This window comes from Eriocheir sinensis, chromosome 58, assembly GCF_024679095.1.
Source record: "Eriocheir sinensis breed Jianghai 21 chromosome 58, ASM2467909v1, whole genome shotgun sequence".
Taxonomy (NCBI): domain Eukaryota; kingdom Metazoa; phylum Arthropoda; class Malacostraca; order Decapoda; family Varunidae; genus Eriocheir; species Eriocheir sinensis.
The window spans coordinates 9,396,383-9,417,866 of NC_066566.1; the positions used below are offsets into that span (position 1 = coordinate 9,396,383).

At 38.7% G+C, this 21,484-nt stretch overlaps 1 protein-coding gene across 5 annotated transcripts in view; it reads left to right on the plus strand.

The window, feature by feature from the left end:
• LOC126985135 (dual specificity mitogen-activated protein kinase kinase 4-like) overlaps positions 1-14,840 on the plus strand; it is a 66,712-nt gene extending 51,872 nt beyond the window's left edge. For all 5 annotated transcript variants that reach the window (XM_050839679.1, XM_050839681.1, XM_050839680.1 and 2 more), the window contains 4 exons: positions 1,185-1,364; positions 5,678-5,904; positions 6,235-6,447; positions 13,049-14,840. In XM_050839679.1, the coding sequence (XP_050695636.1) occupies positions 1,185-1,364; positions 5,678-5,904; positions 6,235-6,406 (579 nt within the window). In that variant the 3' untranslated portion in view covers positions 6,407-6,447; positions 13,049-14,840. The remainder of the gene's footprint in view (positions 1-1,184; positions 1,365-5,677; positions 5,905-6,234; positions 6,448-13,048) is intronic.
• Positions 14,841-21,484: the final 6,644 nt, after the last annotated feature.

Genomic DNA, 21,484 nt, shown 5'->3' on the forward strand with positions numbered 1-21,484 from the left:
CACAAAAATGTCTTAATTTACAAGCGGTGACTTGGTATACGAGCATCTTGCACTGTTCATATGCTTTAGGTCAGATACAACAGAAATGCTGTGTTACATCGCAAAATATCCTTTAATTTATGGTCAGCCATTTGTAAATAAAATTATTAATTATGGAAGTTTTGATTAGCCACAATTTTGCCTGAGAAATCCAAAATCTGGGAAGTTAGGTTCTAGGAAATTATGTGTCTACTTTATTTAGCTTGATAGATTCATTGATTTTATTTACAATAATTTTCCATATAATATTTCGTATAAAACTGTTACTGGTACAGGTAACTCTCGATATACTCGAGTTTGGTTTACGCATTTTTTAAATAACGCGGGGTCCAAAATCCAAATAAATGTTTAATTTACACGTTTTTTCACTTATATGCGATATTTTATGGAGTGGCCACCAGATGTCTCATGCAACTGGACTCACACGGCGCCGCGGCCACACAGCTGAGCTCAGTTCTTCCCGCACACCACTTAAACAACAATACAGTACCCACACTGCCACGCTACTCAACAACAACAACACCCTCGCTGCTGTGGAGTGGCCACCTGATGTCTCACACAACTGGACTCACACGGCGCCGCGGCCACACATCTGAGCTCAGTTCTTCCCACGCGCCACTTGAACAACAATACAGTACCCACGCTGCCACGCTACTCAACAATAGGGGTGGGCACTGGGCAGGTACCGGTACCAATACCGATACTAACAGTACCAGCTATACGGTACGGTACCGTCACCAGACTGCTCGGTACCGGTTACCAATACTAGCCAGTCGCTCATGGTGTCCCTCATTTCTTCCTCACACGAGTGAGGCTGAGACTGAGTGCCTGAATGGATATCTCGGTAATATGGATATTCTCTCTCTCTCTCTCTCTCTCTCTCTCTCTCTCTGAGTGAATATTTATTTTTCGATAGAAACCTACCTCTTGTTTGATTTACATTGTTTTTGATTTACACGACCTCTTCAAGGACACAATACTCGCGTAAATCGAGAGTTACCTGTACCGAGAAATCCAAAATCTGTGAAGTTAGGTTCTAGGAAATTAATGATCTACTTTATCTAGATTGATAGATTCATTGATAATATTTACAATAATTTATCGTGTACTATTTTGTATAAAATTGTGTTACTGGTAACTTTCAGACTCTCACAGCATTAAATTACCTCAAGGAGAAGCTGAAAATAATACACAGAGATGTGAAGCCCTCAAACATTTTGCTGGACAAGCGAGGCAACATAAAGCTCTGTGACTTTGGTATCTCTGGCCAGCTGGTGGACTCCATCGCCAAGACTCGAGATGCTGGTTGTCGACCTTACATGGCGGTTAGTATTGAAAATGTCTTTGTTTAAAAGTATATTTTTGTTTTTGATAGGTCATAATAGGTGCCCTAAGAAACATGCTAAGGAACACCTATGGAGAATGTTATTTTGGGTAAATTAAAGTTAAAGAATTTGATAAAAGATGTTGATCAAAATCAGATTTTATCATGAATATTATTGAATCTGTGGAATGATATACTGGCAGTCTCTGTTATATATGGTATGCTCAAGATACATGTAATTGCTTATCTTCCCCCCCCCAAAATTTGTACATATGCAGTATTTGGAAATAATATATATAGAAATACAGCTGGTAAGTTATAATCGCACTAAAAACACGCAGCACACGTGTGCTTTTTCCTCCTTTTTTTCTTCATTGCGCATGCCTCTCTCATTTCATTCTCTTGTGTGTTTTTCATATTTGTTTACAAAATCTTATCCAAAATGCCTCCTGAGCATGCTTCAATAAGTGGTACTTCAACAGACATCTTTTCAAAGTCTCCAGATTCTAGTCTTAGTATGGAAGTAACTGGTCCAGTCATTTTATGGCTGGACCCAAAACAAATTACAAAAGTTTTCTTCCAATTTCTTTCAAGTCCTTACATATTCCTTTAACTCATACTAAAAATCTTCCAAAATCTATGCATGGGAACACACTTCAGTAAAATGGCAAAGATAAAATAAGATAATTTTTTCAAACTTCTTTATTTTCAAATATGTAAATGCCTCATCAAAACTACTCATAATCAATCACTGATATTTGGCATGAACAAAGGTACTTAGGAGGTAGTTCAGGTGTTAACAAATGGCTGTCCTTGAACAAGGCCAAGGTCATTTTTATAAGGCAGTGCTCTGGAAATTTATGAAATTTTGATATTGACCTTCTTTCAGTTGCTCCCATGTAGTCACAAAGCCTCAGACCTATACGAACATACATTATGAGTATTTCCATACTTGTTAGAAATCCATTGATGTATAATATGTACCCCCAAGATGTATTAGTGCGTTTAACAGGGTGCCAAAATTATTTGTTACATTGTATCAGTCAATAGGTAAAAACTCTCTCTGAGACACATCAGTATGTTAGCGGTATACTTACTGCCAACAAGTTAGCTGCATGTCCCAAGACTATTTTAAGGCAGTGACTAACCATTTGGCAGTGTGTCGGCCAACTATTTTTTTTCGCTGGATGTGGAGTCCTCTTACTCCATTTCACCCATTAATTTATCAAAAATGTCATCCTACATCATGTGGAGCAGCTAGGAGCAAGCCCACGTGTGTCGTTGCAACATTCTCTTCTTTTTGCTCATTCTCCCATGGGCTTTAACTACCTTCACAGTGTCCATCAGGAGCTTTGTATTTTCATTTAGCAATTGCAAACCAACTCCTGGGCATGATTACAGCATGCACGCACTCCTGCTGCCTCCTTCTGGGGTTGAATGTCAACAGAAAGATGCGGTCCATTATACATACCCCAGGACCCATGAAAAGGAGAGTGCTGGGAAGACGTCTGTGGCAAAAATAGCCTTTTAAAATTCTGTGTAGAATTCAGCGGCAGTCAGAAAGACTGTAGGGAAGACCATTGGCCAACTCCTTGGCAGCTGTTGGCCAAATAGTTCACAGACAGTCCTACCGAGAGTTGGTGACCATCTGCAAGACTGTCGTCAAGACCTTCTGTGACTGTCAGCCAATCGGTCAGCAGAGTTGTTGTTGTTGTTGACACGGCGCCATTTCAAAAAATGACTGATGAGACTCATCTTGAGACTGATTGTGGTAACTAGTTGGGCAAATGGTCCCAGACAGGCGACGACAGTTGGCAATCATACTAGCAGACAACAAGTCACCCAAAAAAACTCCCATTCTTGGAGAGTGAGAGCCGACTTGTCATATCCAAGAATCACCGGGATGTCTTGGCTCAGAGTCAGTATAGTGTGAAGGGGACCTAAAGCTCAATTCACACCATAGTGATGGTCACGATCAAGTCATGGTCCATTCACGGTCTGGTCACATTATTACGCGTATTTCAATGGTAGTATCCACATTGGCAATAATGGCCATGTCATGGTCTGGTTGCTCTTCAGTAGCAATCCATTCAAAGGTTATCTTGGCTGGACTGTGACGGGAACAAACCCAACAACGTGGATGCCACCAACAGTCTCTCCAGTCCTGCTTTAGCCCTCACAGATAGAAGTATTGTATCTTTCAGCTTTGGATAGTATTTTATACCAGCACTCATTCTAAAGTAATATTTACTGTCATCATCAGTCAAATTAGGAAATAGCGTATGGAATTACCCTTCACTCCATCTTATGAGATCAAATGAACCCACACCCTTAATTTTCCAACTTCATTTTTTTCCTTCATCCTTTGCAATGGTGATCACCACCATCTTTGCCTGTGAAAACTCACGTCCTCCGTAAACAGTGGTGTGACTCATCCTGCCAAGGGAGCGAGAATGACATGTGCCCCGTGATCAGAGCAGCAACGTTTCTTGACTGGGTGTGTAAATACACTTGGACCGTGACAGGAGCGAGAATGTCCCTTGACTTGAGGGTGACCATCTTCCTGGTGTGAACAGGGTGAAAAAGCAGTTAGGTAACCCCCCCCCCTCTCTCTCTCTCTCTCTCTCTCTCTCTCTCAATTAGACCATGAATTCCTGCATAATTACTCTTCAATACAAACAGTTCTACAATATCTTGGTCTGTGTTAAGAAGATAACAAGTAACCGTTAACTCCGTTAGCCTTAACGATATATACATAGCATTCCTGAGTAATCACTCCCCTTGGCTCTCGTGACTCGTCTCCTTGCTTCTTGTGTCTCTAGGGGACGAGCACACGTCTCGTCTCTGTCGGGGCTGGCTCTGCTCTGGCTTTCCAGTGCTTTTCCCGCTCATTCCTGGCCTAGGGGCGGCGTGGATATTGTAACGAATCCCACATGATTGTTTGTAACTGAGGGTAAGGTCACGGTGCCACCTGATAGATGCGGTCAAGATACCTCACGTATGGTTAACATTATCACTAACAGCTGCTATTGCAACACCTCACAGACAAAGCCAACACACAACACATACCTACCATGATACATACTAAAGTTTGACAGCGATCGGGATACGGAAGATACGAAAAACGGGCGATTATCTTATTATCGAGGTTGAGGTGGCACTTGCTGGCTCAGGCCTATGGTCCCAGGGGAGGGTCAGCTGTGTTCTTTACACTACCATCATCAGTGTTCTCTATTCCTCTCTTCACAATCATACAGTCAAGTTGACTGCACTTACAGCCATATTCTAGTCCCCTTGTGGAGTCATGGGGAGAGTGGAGGCTATAGTGTACTGCAGCTAGTTGGGAGGCTACTAGGATTTCTATATTCTTACACATACCTTGGTGGTGCCCTGAAGAGTGCCACAAGAGAGAGTAGGGGTGAGGTAGAAGTGAGTCAGAAGGTAAGGTGCGGCACTGCTGGTGTGGTGGCAGAAAACAAAAATCAACAGCCACCAGTGTTGGTACTTAAAACCTCACGCCAGTCAGATTTTTTTAACTTTCAGCAATTTTTATTTTATTGGATTTTATTTTCGACCAGACACATTTTTGCCATATATTTGGGGTTTCCAAATTATTGCTGAGATATTTGGAAGACTATCAAAACTGAATCTGTACTGTATTACGAAGTGATTATTATTGCCGAGACATTTAGATGGCTTTCAAAACTGAATTTACACTGTAATACAAAGAACATGAGTCACTCTCCTGACAATAAAATAAAGATGATCATTAATGACTTATAATACTCCATCTGTGCAGTTAGGGACTATCATCACTGAGCTATGAGGGTATTCATATTGTCTTATTACATAATTTGATATAATTAAATCTGTAATAGGTATTTCCTGAAATAGATACAAAAGTTCAAGTTTCCTAGGAAATAATTTCAATATTCGTAGATATAGTAATAACAACAGTAATAATAGTAATAATAATATTCCATGTACATTATAAAGCAAAGACATGAATTTTAGAAAGTCTGTTTCTTTTACGATGGACTAGTAAGCTTCATGACACCAACGTAGATATCACCATATTTGTCCTGAGGCTTCATGACATGGACATAAGCATCAACATACTGAAGGGATTAACCACTACTCCCAAACCTTTTCAGCACTTTGTTTTGACTTTATAGCCAATAATTCTGGTGTTAAATGGAACTCAACTACAAAACTCATGGTTACATCTGTAAGGGATAGATTTACCAATATATTTTTCTTTTCCATCACAGTTTGGTTACAAATGTAGAAAATGATTGAAAGTTAATCTCCCAGCCTGAACGCATAGATCCTGCACGTGCTCGCGGATATGATGTGAGGTCCGATGTATGGTCACTTGGCATCACTCTCATGGAATTGGCCACAGGCAGCTTCCCATACCCTAAGTGGAACTCTGTGTTTGAGCAGCTGACCCAGGTGGTACAAGGAGAGCCACCCCGTCTCTCACCCAATGAAAATGGAAACACATTTTCAGAAGAGTTCGTGTCTTTTGTCAACACGTGGTAAGTTTTTAGACATAGTAAACCATCTAGAATGTTAATGAGCAGAATTGAAACATCACTTGCATGAATAAAAAGAAGTCACATAAAACAATAAAAAGTATTTTAACCAGAAATTAAATCATTTAATTGACTCACAAAAAAGTCAACAATAAGAGTATAGTAGAACAGATCTTCTGGATTATAATACATGAAAGATACAAGTGTTTTGATAGTTAGCAGTATTGGAAGGAAATCTATTCCATGAAAAAAAAATGTTAACTACGATTTTAAGATTGCATTCATTCTTAGTTTTGTATTTTGAAAAATGCATGAATGGCCTTTCCTTTCCAGCCTCATCAAGGACGAGAGTTCTCGCCCAAAGTACAGGCAACTTCTTGAGCATCCATTTGTGATGCGCTCCAAAGCTGACCCCATGGACGTGGCGGAGTTTGTCTCTGGCATACTTGATAAAATGGCCAACAACGGGAGAGTAATGTATACCTACGACTCATACAACTGCTGATGATGAATGTGGCATAGCAGTAAATGGCTTATCAATTGATGGTGAGTATGTGATGCTGGTATTAGGAAGTTAAGGTCCAATTACACCAGATATGGTAGGTACAGGCATCCTGGTGCACTCCTCTAGTACTGGTGCTTGATCAAGGGTTAGATTTGTTAACTTGACCTTCTCCTTAACCCTTAAAGCACAGGGTTGTTTTGCCGTGCCTGTCCTCCCACACGGGCATATTCAGGCAAAAACATACCTCACTTCAACCTTTTATATCTTCACTTCTACTTACCTCACATGACTGAATGAAGTATCATTGTAAAGTACAGTCGACGATAGAGAGTAGTGTCATGGTTTTTCAGAATGTTTAGCCTGGTGGCGGTATCTGGCAACTGTACCACGGTGGCGCATTCACTGGTGATGTTAATGACGCGTATCAGTGTGTACTGTGTGTGTGTGACCATGAAACTATAATATTGTATAATATTATATTATATTATAATATAATGTAGTTAGAAATATACCAGATTACATGAATTCAATTTAGAAATGCGATAATCAATGTCTTCTACATGATGATGATGATGAGGTAAAACATCATGAGCAGTCTGAAACACTTTTTCTTATTAAACTTTGAAAATATCGTGTGCAATGCTGTCCTTCACAGAGGCAGGCAGTGACTAATGCTCCTTACCATCAAACAGCAAATAGGCTTGAGGGTCTGTTTAACTCGCAGCCTTAATTCCTGTCACTTAAAGCCTCAAAGACAATTCAGGAGATCATTAAAAATCTAAAAGCATTTCTCCGTGAAGATTACGTAATATCTAAGTATAAATACGTGTGTGTGTGTGTGTGCGTGTGTGCTCAGTGCGAGCGCGTCGCTGACTAGCTGACCCCTTGGCTTGTCGCTGATGGACATAGCTCCCGTCCCCACCCAGCCTCTCGCCCTCTCTCTCTCTCTCTCCTATTTTTTCAGGTATTAAAAATTAAACGTTTCCACAGCCACTGATGTGACAGTTCAACTGCAGTGCCTGCAGATATAAGGGCTTTAATAGAATACCGCTGCTCCAGCGTCGTTTCACCTCTGCGCTCCATGGCCGCGCTGTCAAAGCCCGCGGTCGACGACATCATCATGTGAACGTTTATATCCTATTATTACGTATAAAATTTTTAATAAAAAAAAAAAGGTTTTTTTTTTTTTTTTTTTTTTTTTTTTTTTTAGGCATAACAATCTCCCCTAATAAGTGCAGTATATTTTTAAATGTATCATAGTTTGATAAACAACTTAGAGTTGCTCTTGACTAAATTTGACCGAAACTAAAAGCTCGTGTTGAAATGTAGCGACAGAGCCTAAAGAAAAAATATTTATTAAGCGTTAGCGACGGGCACTTTTGATAAATATCTATCTTAAAATTATGTAGAATGCACCTGTGACCACCGATCACTACAAAAGTACGATTTCGATAGGATATAATTTTCATGTCGCGTGGAGGGGTTGCCAGATGTCGCTTTCTGAACGAAATTTACTGGACAGTGTGACACTACCCTCTATAGCCGACTGTACATACCCTTAACTGTCCTTTGACGTTAATTTGAAGACTATATGATCATTGGTTGAGCGAGTACGGAATATTGAATAAGATCACTGAAAACACATTTTTATAGACAGTTTTCCACCGCTAGTGGACTTCCCTTCTATGATTTAGTAATAAAAAGCATAAATTTTATACAGTTTATGCGAAACTACTTCTTCTTGCTCTCTTAATTGACTCTTGGTCATCCTCTCTTAGCTGTTTCGGTGAAACTTTCTCTGTTGCGCTAGACATATCGAAAGCCTTCGATAGAGTCTGGCACAAGTGTTTGCTTTCTAAACTGCCCTCATTCGGATTCTATCCCTCTCTCTGTTCCTTTATCTCTAGTTTCCTTTCCGGCCATTCTATCTCTGCGGTGGTAGACGGTCACTGTTCTTCCCCTAAACCTATCAACAGTGGTGTTCCATAGGGCTCTGTCCTATCACCCACTCTCTTCCTGTTATTCATCAATGACCTTTCCATAACAAACTGTCCTGTCCACTCATACGCCGACGACTCCACTCTGCATTATTCAACTCCTTTCAATAGAAGACCATCACAACAGGAAGTACACGACTCCAGACTGGAGGCTGCAGAACACTTAACCTCAGACCTTGCTATCATTTCCGATTGGGGCAGAAGGAACCTTGTGTCCTTCAGTGCCTCAAAAAATCAGTTTCTCCACCTATCAATTCGACACAATCTTCCAAACACCTATCCCCTATTCTTCGACAACACTCAGCTATCACCATCTTCAACACTAAACATCCTCGGTCTATCCTGAACTCAAAATCTCAACTGGAAACTTCACATCTCCTCTCTCGCTAAATCAGCTTCCTCGAGGTTGGGCGTTCTGTATCGTCTCCGCCAGTTCTTCTCCCCCATGCAGTTGTTATCCATATACAGGGGCCTTGTCCGCCCTCGTATGGAGTATGCATCTCACGTGTGGGGGGGCTCCACTCACACAGCTCTTCTGGACAGAGTGGAGTCTAAGGCTCTTCGTCTCATAAGCTCTCCTCCTCCTACTGATAGTCTTCTACCTCTTAAATTCTGTCGCGATGTTGCCTCTCTTTCTATCTTCTATCGATATTTCCACGCTGACTGCTCTTCTGAACTTGCTAACTGCATGCCTTCCCCCGTCCTGCGGCTCCGCTGCACACGACTTTCTACTCATGCTCATCCCTATACTGTCCAAACCCCTTATGCAAGAGTTAACCAGCATCTTCACTCTTTCATCCCTCACGCTGGTCAACTCTGGAACAATCTTCCTTCATCTGTATTTTCTCCTGCTTACAACTTGAACTCTTTCAGCACAAACAAATTAAATTTGACGGCGCATTAATTAAAAAAAATGCCTTGTCGACTGTTGTCAACACCCGCGGTTTGAGCCCAGGCACTAGCTGTCAACTGTTGTCGACACCCGCGCTTCAAGGGTTAAAGGGTCATGGAGGCCAAACAGGCAGGTCCAACTTGGTATAGTCATTCATTCATTCATCATTGACACCTGCTCCTAGGATCTCCCATCAGGGGATGACCACAGCAGAAGAGTTTCCATCTCTCTCTGTCCAGACACTCCCTCCTTGCCTGCTCAAAGTTTCTCAAGGATCTTTCACCCCCAACTTGGTATATATGGTATATATTTGAGTCACCATTCTGGTGCAAGGTGTGGCACTATTAGTACTAACTGGGTGAAAGCTGCCTTAAAGCTAGTTACAACTGCCCTGTGATGTACCCTCCTTGCTTGTGTAGGGGCCAAATACATTTACCACAGCCTAACAACTTTTGTTTTACTTAGTTATATTGTTATTGATGGTCTTGAACTAAGCTTTAGTGAAAACAAACTCATTAGTGACTGAGGTAATAAGAGGAAAAAATGTTCCTCCCCACCCCTACACTCTTGTTACACATTCCCTCCTGTTTAGAATGTTGGTAGCTTACTATCCTGTAGACTATGCATGTGTGGGGTAAAATGCTCAAAGAAGTTAGAGGGGAGGCAGTGGCTGAGTGGTCAGCATGCAGAGGTGGACCCAGGTTCGAGTCCCACTGCAAGATGCTGACAATCTTCAGCCATCACTGAATGGTATAAGATTACCCACAATCTGTCCAGGTCTTCAGTCAACCCCAGCCTCAGTGACTTCAGTCGAGAGGAGCACCGGGAGTGTAGCGTGGGCCAAGCAAGAGTTGTATATTGTGGCAGCCACCATAAATAAAATTGCCTGCGCCACTAACATGATGGGATCATCCAGAAGGACCCTCAAGAGAGCCTACTGGTGCTATAGGCAGCACTTAAAAAAAGAGGCAGGCAAGATTAGAGAAAGGAGAAGGGAGCTTCCGTATTCAGTTTTCAATCACAGACTGATGAGAGGAAATGAAATGGGACAAATCTCTCCCCATCTCTCCCATCTTCCCCACACACCTTTAGACCTCATGAAGGGTGAGAGGGAGGGAGATACATGCAATTCATGATGTCTTTATTGGCAGCCCAGATGATTGGTGTTCATGAGTCATGATTGGCAGAGGCTCTCACAGCCACATAAGAGAGGACCAAAGATTGCCCACAGAAGATACAATGACCAAAAACAAGTTCAGGCTCCACCAAAGTTATGACTAGGATACAGTGTGTGTGTGTGTGTGTGTGTGTGTGTGTGTGTGTATATTTACCTAGTTGTGAAATACAGGGAAAGAGAACATAAGAACATAAGAACGCAGGAGTCTGCAAGAGGCCGGTAGGCCTGTACGAGGCAGCTCCTTTAATGGGCTTGTGCTGTCCAGTCTCCATAATGCTTATTATCCAGTTTGGCTTTAAATTCATGAATCATTTTTGCACACACAGTCTCCTTGTCAAGTCTGTTCCATGTTGTTATGCTTCTGTATGGAAAACTGTATTTCTTGATGTCTCCTACAGTCGCTCTTCTTTAATTTCTTACCATTGCCTCTTGTCACACTTCTGTCACGTTCCACTAGGTCTTCCCTGTCCAATTTCTCCAATCCCTCTTGTATCCTGTACAATGCTATTAGGTCCCCTCTCTTCTGCTCTCCAGTGTTGTAAGTCCCAATTTCTCTAGTCTTTCTTCATAAGTATGTTCTCTCAGAGTTTCTGTTAATTTAGTCACTGCTCTTTGTATTCTTTCCAACTTTCTAATTTCTTTCTTCAATGTAGGTGACCACACTAATGCTGCATATTCCAGTCTTGGACGTATCATCGATGTTATTAGTTGCTTCACCATTTCTTCATCTAAATATGTAAATGCTGCTTTTATGTTTCTAAAAAGATTGTATGTTTCCCCAGTTATCCGGTCTATATGTTTTCCAAAGGATAACTTGTCTGTTATGATCACTCCCAGATCTTTTTCTTCAGTTTTTTTCATGATTCTTTCATTACTCAGAGAGTAGTTCCCCGATATTCGTCTACTGCTCCTACCAAACTCCATCATGCTACACTTCTCTATCAAATGTCATTTCCCATTTGCGTGACCATTCGCTTATTCTATCGAGATCTTGGCTCAGGGCTACACAGTCATCTTCATTAGCCACCCTCCTCATTATTTTAGCATCATCAGCAAACATATTCGTATAGCTTGTCACCCCTTCTGTCATGTCATTAATATAAGTTACAAACATAATCGGAGCCAGCACCGATCCTTGGGGGACTCCACTCGTCACTTCTATCCAGCTTGATTTATTATTCCTGATTACTGTTCTCATTTCTCTCTTCGTCAAAAAGTCCACAATCCAATCCAATATGAACCACCCAGACCTCCAACATGATTAAGTTTCCACATCAATCGCTTGTGTGGTACTTTATTAAACGCCTTCTTTACGTCCAGATACACACAATCTGCCCAACCATCTCTTTCCTGTATTATAGCAATTACTCTTGAATAGAAGCTGATCAGATTAGTTACACAAGACCGTCCTCCTCTGAATCCGAATTGGCTATTTGTTAATATAGTTTTCTTCTAAATACTCCACCCATCTGGTTTTTTTTTATTTTCTCACATCTTTGCTACTACACTTGTTAACCCGTGGGCTTCGGCTATGGGAAAGCCAAGAAGTGGCTGAGAAACGGCAAAATTACACTGCATTTTGAGACTAAGAAAAGAGCATGGAACGTACATCAGAGTACTCCTCTCATAACCATAAAGCTGTTAAAAATATTTACTTTTACTCAAACTCCAATCTTTTTGGGTGGTGTTTGTTACAAAATAAACAGTCTTGTGATGTGTGGCATCTAGCCGAGTCGCTTGTTGTCTACTTTAGAGAATTTGACAAGTGATTACTGTGGATAGATAATGCAGTGTGCCATGACCTTACAGCACCACCTATGACAAAAAAGCCAATCTCAAGATCACTCACCCACCACTATGACCAAGGGCATGTATGGTGGGTTGCTCTATGCCACAACCTCCTACAATTAGCTCGAATTATGGGTTTTATGGTGAGCCCTTTTTAGTTAAGTGAGTGCGAATAAAGCCAAATTAAAAATAGAAAAAATTGAGATATCAACATGCCGTTTCCACAGAAAATTGGGAGCATTTTTAGGGTAACAAAATTGTTTAAACCTGAAGTTCAATGTCCGAGTAGAAAATATTAATTTTTTGCCGTCGCCTACCCATTAAGATTCGGTTGTCTGCAGGTTTTCTTGAGCACTATTTAGACTGTTGCTTAAGTATGTAAGTATCTATCAGCAGATATCCGCAGATCCTTCACATTCATGAGTGTGTCTGTTACTTAACTCCCACGGATGCTGAGGTTTGGCTATACTTGTTAAATGTGTTTCAATAATGTTTTTATTCATTGTTATCATGTTTCTACATGCATGCAGCATGTAGCCACACCAGTACACCTATTGCCTATTTTGCCATTTAGAATTTTTTTTTATTAATTTTACAGAAAATTTGATTTGCATGACCTTTCTATGAACCTAATTCTACATAGAATGTGAACAGACTATATTTGTTTCCACATAGGAAGTTAGACAGTACAACACAGTCTCAGTAATTCACTTTGATTATTACCTATCTATAGCCTCAAGTTCAAAATGTCTAATTTTCTAAAATCAATATTTTCTCTTTCTCGGTAGTGTAAGTCCTGGAGTTCCACCTAGAAAGACCTCCACTTCCAAGAGATGGATGATTTGAAGAGCCCAGGCAGTGCAGCATTTATGTGTACAACTGAGAATTCACCTCTAAGTCGTAACTTTTGGCCATCTCTTTTCACACTGACAGTTTCTGCTGCAATGTAAACAGAAAGCATGGCAGAAAATAATCTATAAACATCTTTTCCTCTTAAGAAAATAATTAAGATATCAAAACAGTAATTTTATGTCTAACCAGACAGTTGATAACATGCATTGCCAAGGGTACATCCACCTAGTACATTGGGTTTGCTATGAAAGGCTTTCCCAGAGGTTTTCCTGATGGTGTATTAAAATGCATAAACTCGCTGAACATTGTATGCCCCTCTGGACTGAGGCATGCACAGATAGGATCCATGCAGAACTGTCAGACATCAACATTGTCTTCAGTGTGACATCAGTAACAGTTGAGTGTATATTGAAGGCAAAAAGGGATCTTATGAGATGCTGCCTCAATTATGAATGGGAGTGCTTTGCATCCAGTTTTCTCACAGATGATATTTTAAGATGCATTGCTTCTTAAATAAAGACAAGTATTGAGTGACTGCAACTTTGTCAGATCACAGCTGTTACAAAGTCATTAATATGTTTATTGTTCTGATGAACTTGCATTTCTTGATACATCAAAGAGTTGAAGAAAATAAGAGGCGATTGCCTCATAAAATTTATTGTATCATAACACTCAATTTAGTATATAAATATTTAGAAAGATGACTATTTTTAGTGCCATTGTTACATAGTGTGATTATGATTTTAAGACTTAAGAAGATTATTTATTTATTATATAGTGTTGACTTGCAGATCCTTAGAAGTACTAGATCATTGTGTGTGAGGGTGAAAGAAATAGAAGTGACAAATATGAGTCTTGTATTTGAGGATTGCTTGCTTTGCAAATGTTGATTGTCAGCTCATAGTTGATATAATAGTCAACTTCAACTTCACTCACTAAAGTGTTTACTGCAATATGTCTTCATATCAAGTCTGAAAATATCTATAAATCAGGGTTCTTTCATGCCAGTTAAAATTCTCTCTCTCTCTCTCTCTCTCTCTCTCTCTCTCTCTCTCTCTCTCTCTCTCTCTCTCTCTCTCTCCTTAAACTTAGGATTAAGGACAGACCACCTAGTCTGGACCTTAGGGTCTTTGTGGTCTGAATTTCTATGTAAATCTCTCTCTCTCTCTCTCTCTTTTCTGATGTCTAATCTCAGCAAATACAAAGTGACGTTGCAGTTAATCAAATATTGCAGTATATGGTTAATACCTAGTGAAGTGCATGTAACTCTTATAAATGCCTTTTTATTTTATATAGGGCTCACAAGGTTATTTCATGAAAATTTTTAGTTTCAGGGCAAATGAACTCTGGGTAACATATTGGGCAATATAAGTGCCTCTGTTGTTAAGCAATGGTATGAATGCAATTTTATTGAGGGTTAAAGTGAGTTGTATTGTACTCAAAATATTGTTGACAAGTCATGTGAGATTTATGTATTAGGAATCATGTGTTGGCCAGCTTCAAATAGACAGATTACATGCTAATAGAAATTGACAAATCTTATAAGTAAACATGTTCACATGGTTGAGGATTTCCATTTTGTCTAAGAAGGTAAAGGCCCACCTGCATTAGCTCAGTAAATATAGGTACCAAGTATATATCCTAAGTGAAGAAGGGAAGGGACTTAACCTTCTAGTAATGCTTCATGTTGTTGCAGGCATGTCTTGTGAAAATAAAACTATATATTTTTGTCTCTCCTCTTCCTCCTGCCTCCCTTCTGCCTTCTCCTCCACCTCTTCCTCTTTTAGCATACAATGTTATGCAGACTGTAATAAATGGAATGGTTATTCCAGTATTTATAAGGCTTTATACACAAGTGGTGCTTGGAAAGGGAGCCTTCAAGTTTTTTTTCCCCAAGTTCTCCCAATTTGTTGGTGACTACAGACAAGATCATTGTTGACTTTTCCTACAAAGATTATGAAATACCACAAATTGTTAAGGTCAGTCCCTTGAGAGGGTGCTGGAACTTTTGAAATGCTGCATTGTATATGTATCTGTGAAACCAGAGTTGTTCAGATTTTAACAAAACTAATATCAGTCTGAAGGGTTTCAAAGTAGTTATTTATACCATGGTTGAGATATTTGCACTGAACTGAGAGTAATTCAGTATTTTATTTGGCAGGTAATCATTAGGATTTTTTATTTTTTTATTTTATTTATTTTATTTATGATCAGAAGGGGGTCTGCATGGAGACATGCTCAGAGGGACCCCGGGGTTGGCATCATAGAGAGAGGCAACATGCCCCCTTGGTGTATGCCCCTACAGAGTGATTGATTAGGTCATAGTGATATGCACCTTATTGAAAGGATCATTATTTCTATCAAACCTTTGGCTTTGTATATTCTTGCTCTATTAAGTACCTCAAGTTGTTTATGGATTCATTAAGAATTTTAGCATATCATTTATTATCTTCATGTATCGTCAAATATCTCTTGCAAATATCATCCCATTAAATGAGAAAATTTAGAGCTTTAGAATTAATTAAGAAACAGCAGAAGTATATAGTACTCTATTAGTTACTATTACCTGGTCGTTATAGTCTACCTAGTTTTGACTGTTTAAATTAGGAATATGAAAGATGGCTAGTCTTCCTTGCATAAATAAACTAGTAGAATTTCAGCCCTCCATAAAATGTCAGTTTTTTGCTAGTAAAAATTGTAGTTGCTCACAACATCTTCCCTTAACGAACTTTTCTGCACAGTTGTGACTAAGAGCAAATTGCTTATAAATACTGTTTTTCTAGAGTACCTGGGATGGCTGGTTTTGTTGAAGTAATATGCTTATGGAAGTACATTTAGTGATTATGGAACACTACAATGAAAACTCCTGAGTACCAAGCTTATTGTACCACACTAATATAGGTAATCAGACATCTGATTTATGAATGCTCTTTTGTGTCTGAGAAAATACATAGACAAACATAATTTCATACATTATTGCTTTCATACATCACACTGAAAAAAACTTCATAAACTTATAATTTTGTGATGTCAGCTAGCTTTTCAACACTAATTTACCATTGAAAGTGTTTGTGTCATCGTGCCAAAAATATCCATCTGTCCCTCAGTTTCTTGTCATCTTGAGATTAACCCTTTCCATCCGTGACGCAGACGTCGGCGTCACAGTATGGAAAGGGTTAATGGAAATGGAAGAGGATTAATCCTCTTCTGAACCTCTCAATCCTCCTCTAAATTCCTCTTAATCCTCTTCCATTTCCTCTTAAGAGGTTTAGAAGAGGATGAAGAGGAAATGGAAGAGGATTAAGAGGTTTAGAAGAGGAATAACTCTTTCCATACGGTGACAACGTCGGCATCGCCGGAGTGAAGGAGTTAAGCTTTCTGTTCCTTTCATTCTCTCCCATTCAGGAGTTTTCTTGTAAGATACTGTATGACATGCTTAGCTTATGTGCACTTATCATCTGCAAGCCATTGCTTCTATTTGAAATGGCCCACCTTGTCCTTGGTGTAGAAGTTGATTTTATTGTAGATTGTTGATTGATGATTGCAAATCATTATTTCTCTGTGATTATTTAGAAGGAGGAATCAGGGTTTCACTTTAGTAACCTTTGCCCATGCAGTGGTATCCATTTAAAATGTAGATAATTTACTTGTAATGTAATCTGTATATTTTGGGGGGCAATGATAGACATTGGAAGGGATTTTACTATGCCTTTTCACCCAATAATATATATATATATATATATATATATATATATATATATATATATATATATATATATATATATATATATATATATATATATATAATATATATATATATATATATATATATATATATATATATATATATATATATATATATATATATATATATATATATATATATATATATATATATATATATATATATATATATATATACACACACACACACATACACACACACATTTTCAGAATACATAAAACAAAACAAGTAATTGGTGGAAACCAAAGAATCTTTGTAATCATTGACAAGCGACATTATTTTTCAAATCAGGCTATTTGATATAGACCAAAGTACAAATCCTTGTATAGCATATTTGCTCAGCCTAACCAGTGGAAGGAATGTTGCACTTAATTTGGACATTAGAGGGTTGAAAGTCATCTTGCATTCAAGTTTGTTCAAAGGACAGATAAGCTCAATAAGTGTAACTCAATACCAAATCTGTTAGTGCAGCTTATAAATGTACTTTTGGAGGAGGGGTCATGTGGCATTGTTGTGACATGGTGCCTTCTCACACAATGGGGTAAAGTGATCACTTTCATTTCAGGTTTGGCTTTGTAAACAAGAAACAAAAACAAAATTGAAGCATAGAGAAAGAGATATTCACAATAACATGGTAAAGTTTTGTAAATGGATTGATACTTTTAAAGGAAAGATATATTTTAAAATGATAAAAATGTGTGTTTTTGATCTTGAAAGAGTAATAAATTTCTTGGGTCAAATCTGGAACTTTGTATTCAGGAAACATGTTTTATGGAAAACCTATATAAAAATAGCTTACTCTTATTTTTCTTTGTTTTTGTTTTTGGCATGTTATATATATGTTAAGTAATGTGAGGAAATAATTCTCAGTTAAATACATCCAATACAAACAACTGTTTAATATTTATATTTATAAAATTATGAAAATAGCAATATCATTTTACTTGGTATGTGCTTCATTTTGTATTTTGTCTCTGCTATGTGGAATGACTGAACTATACTTTACACTGATGGAAGGAACACATGACATTTTCATTTAAGGGACTCATTGGTATCCAGTACGGCCAGGTATAGCCATGCTACAACCTCTGGCCATAACACGCCTTCATTGGTTTCTAAACTGAGCTTGTTTAACATTATCAGAGTTGACATTTTGTCACTGTCCGTCCTACCTGCCTTCTAGTTAATGTAACTGCTAACTTTTTCAGTAGATGACATAATTATGTATCCTTATCAAAATACAGTGACAAAAGAAAAATTGGGTCCTAAATACTATTTCTCAAGGCTCATATACATAGTGGCCTCAACACAAAAGACAAGATCCTCAAATTCATTGGCATGTTCGTCACTTATTAAACAAAATTTTATGCAAGCATGGTTCTGTCACATGGTATTCAGTTTGCTATAACATTATTTGAATTATAATATAATTTTACCATCAAGCCATTTGCCATTAGGCAGCATGAAGCAAATTTAAGACAGTGGTGGTTCACCCTTACTACATTTTTCTTGTCTGGTTGTAAATTGGACTGCTTACACCAGTCTGAGACCTGAATGTACAGTTTCATATTGGCAAATTAATTATGCATATCTAACAACAAAAGAATTAATCCTAAAAGATATTTATGCTATAAAACTAGACATATGACCAGGCATGCAAATAGCTCTCATAGTCATATATTTTGGTAGCCCATAGTCAGTTAATTCCATACTTAAAATTGCAAACTTTTTTTTTCAGATGTTTATTGTCAAAGTTTATTACATATAAAAATTCATTTGAGCTTCAAGAAAGTGGTCATAGAAATATTTTCTCATTACTCATTAGTTTTGATATTCAGACATGGGCAATCATATATGGCTTAAGGTTATTGCCAACACTATTTTCTCAGTATTATGATTTTTTTACTGTTCTATCTCTTTAAAGTGTCAAATTTTGTGTATATATTTGCATAACCAACCTTAGTTGTGATGTACTTGTTCCAATGAGAACCTTTGTTGTTGCAGATAGTGCAACTTTTCATTTTGCAAAATCATTTATTGCAAGATTCTCCTTGCCATTTTTCTCAGGGGGATGGAAATGATAAATCCTACAGCTTTCAACTTCATCAATATATACATAAGGAAAGAGAAGACAGACATTAAAATTCTTTTTTCTTTTAAGGCAAGTTGTACTTCAGTATTGATGTATTATATTAACTCATTGTACTTTCCATCATCACATTTACCATTATACTCCCATAAAAATGATAATTGATCTTATTTCATTAAAAGCCAAGTCAATATATATATATTTTTAACATCACTAACCTTTATACTCAAGGTGAATTTAGTTGATGTCTGCTCATTAATGATGTGTGCTGATGAAATGTGAAGACTTTAACTATATGGTTAAATCATTCACATTGATGCTGATCTGTGCAATACAAGAGTATGGAGTTTATTTAAGTTTTCTTTTGACTAATATTAAAAGTCACAGAACAAAGTTTTAATAAATTCCTTCCTTCTAGCTTTTTCTGAAAGATTTAGGAATGTAATTGATTATGTAGTCATTGTAGTAAATTTTTTTTTTAACATTGAGTGAGAACAGGATTTTTTTTAATATATATTCTTTTTGCAACCTCAATTTCAAAATGTTATTTTTAGCAATACTGTAATGATACATACTGTATGTACAAACTTAGGGAAAATAAATTTTAAATTACTTTCAAATTGTATTGTACCTGTTCTCTGCATAGCAACTTTGGTGCTGTATTATTTATCAGTATCTTATTCTCGTTATATATCAAAGGGGATGGCTGCAGCAGAAGTATCTCCAATTTTCCCTATTCCAGTACTCTCAGCACATTCATTTCCTTGTCTGACAACACTCCAGTACTCATACACTCCACACCCTCTGCAGTTCCACACATACCAAGATTCTCATACACATCCTTATTAAATTCTCCATTTTGACACACCACATTCACCTTTCAAGGCTCTGGTTTTCCTCTTTCATTTCCACCACATGTTTTCATGATTACTGTACCACATTCCACTGATGCATATAAAACAGTAGGGAGGATGTAATTTCTTATACCTTTCTTCCCCATGCTCACACTTATTCCTTTCATAACTCTCCATTGCACCTATTACCTATCTGCCCTTTAATGCTCTCTCTCTCCATCTCCCACACTTGTATAGAACCATCCCCAGCATTTAAATTCAATAAGCTCATCATCTATTCCCCCACTAGGTCATATACAATGTTATGCACAAATAAATGTTAATGGGATGAATGAGGAAGGGAAGAGATGGGAGATAATAAATGACTTCTAGAAAGGAAAGATTGATGTGCTAGGTGTGAGTGAGATGCAAATGAAAGGTAGTGATGTTGGGGGGGGTGGGGGGGAGTGAGGGGGGGTAGAGGCTGTGGTAGGGTGTGGAGGAAGGGGTAGTATGGGCAGGAGTGGAGGGGGGAAAGGGGAGACGGGTGTGCGTAAATTGGCCTCCCCACAAGTGTGAGCGGGAGTTGAGAGGCATGGATGGTGTAGTCCGAGGATAGTGTGGATGACAGGGAAGATAGGGGATAGTAAGTTATGCATGGGTGTGTGTATATGCACCAGTGAATGATAAGGGAAGGAAAGGCAGGAATGAGATGAGATGAGATTCTGGGAGGACTTTGGACAGTGTTTAAAAAACTTTGGAAGTGAAAGAAAAATTCTTGTGTTAGGAGATATGAATGCAAAAGTTGGAAACAGGGAGATTGGTGGTGTGGTTGGGAAATATGTGTGGATGGAGTGAACGAGAATGAACAATACCTTGTGGATGTTTGAGCTGAGAGAGGTTTGTTCTTGGCAACACCTTCTTCCAGCACAAACTGATTCACAGGTATGCATGGGCAAGGGGAGACATGAGTGTAATAGATTATATAGCTGTGGATACGAAGTTGCGCCAGGGTGTAGTGGAGCAAAGGTTGTGAGAGGAAGGTATGGTGGATCTGATCACTTCACAGCAGTAGCCAAAATTAGGATGAAAGAGAAATGGGAATTCAGAGGGAATGGGAAGAGGGAAAGGGGTAGGATGGAACTAGCAGTGAGAAATTGTGTGACAGTGGCCACAGGGAGATGTATAGGAGGAAAGTGGAGGAAATACTTGGAAGAGCAGGAGCAGGGATAGAATACAGTGAAGGAGTGAATGAGGTTTATGAGTGTTTAAGAATTCAGTGGTCAGGGCAACTGAGGAAGTAGTCGGCTATAGGTCGTGTGGGAGAGCAAAGAAAGGGAGTGCAAGGTGGACGGATGAGATAAATGAGGCAGTTGGGGAGAAAAGAAGGAACTACAAGAAAATGTTACAGAGAAATGTGAGAGGGAGATGGGAGAGTAAGATGGTGGTGCAGAGATTGGTCAGGGAAAGTAAAGAGAGAGTGGATGAGGATTTTGGTAGGAAAATTTCAGCAAAATACCAGAACAAAAAACTGTTGGAAGGAAGTTAAAAGAGAAATGAGGGAAGAAAAGAATGACATTTGTAGCATGAAGAGGAAGGATGGGGTGCTTGTGAGAGGGAATGAGGAGGTAAGGGAGGTGTGGAAGCAGCACTTTGAAACTGTAATGAATGAGAGTGTGGGAGGGAGAGCAGGAGTGACTAGTGT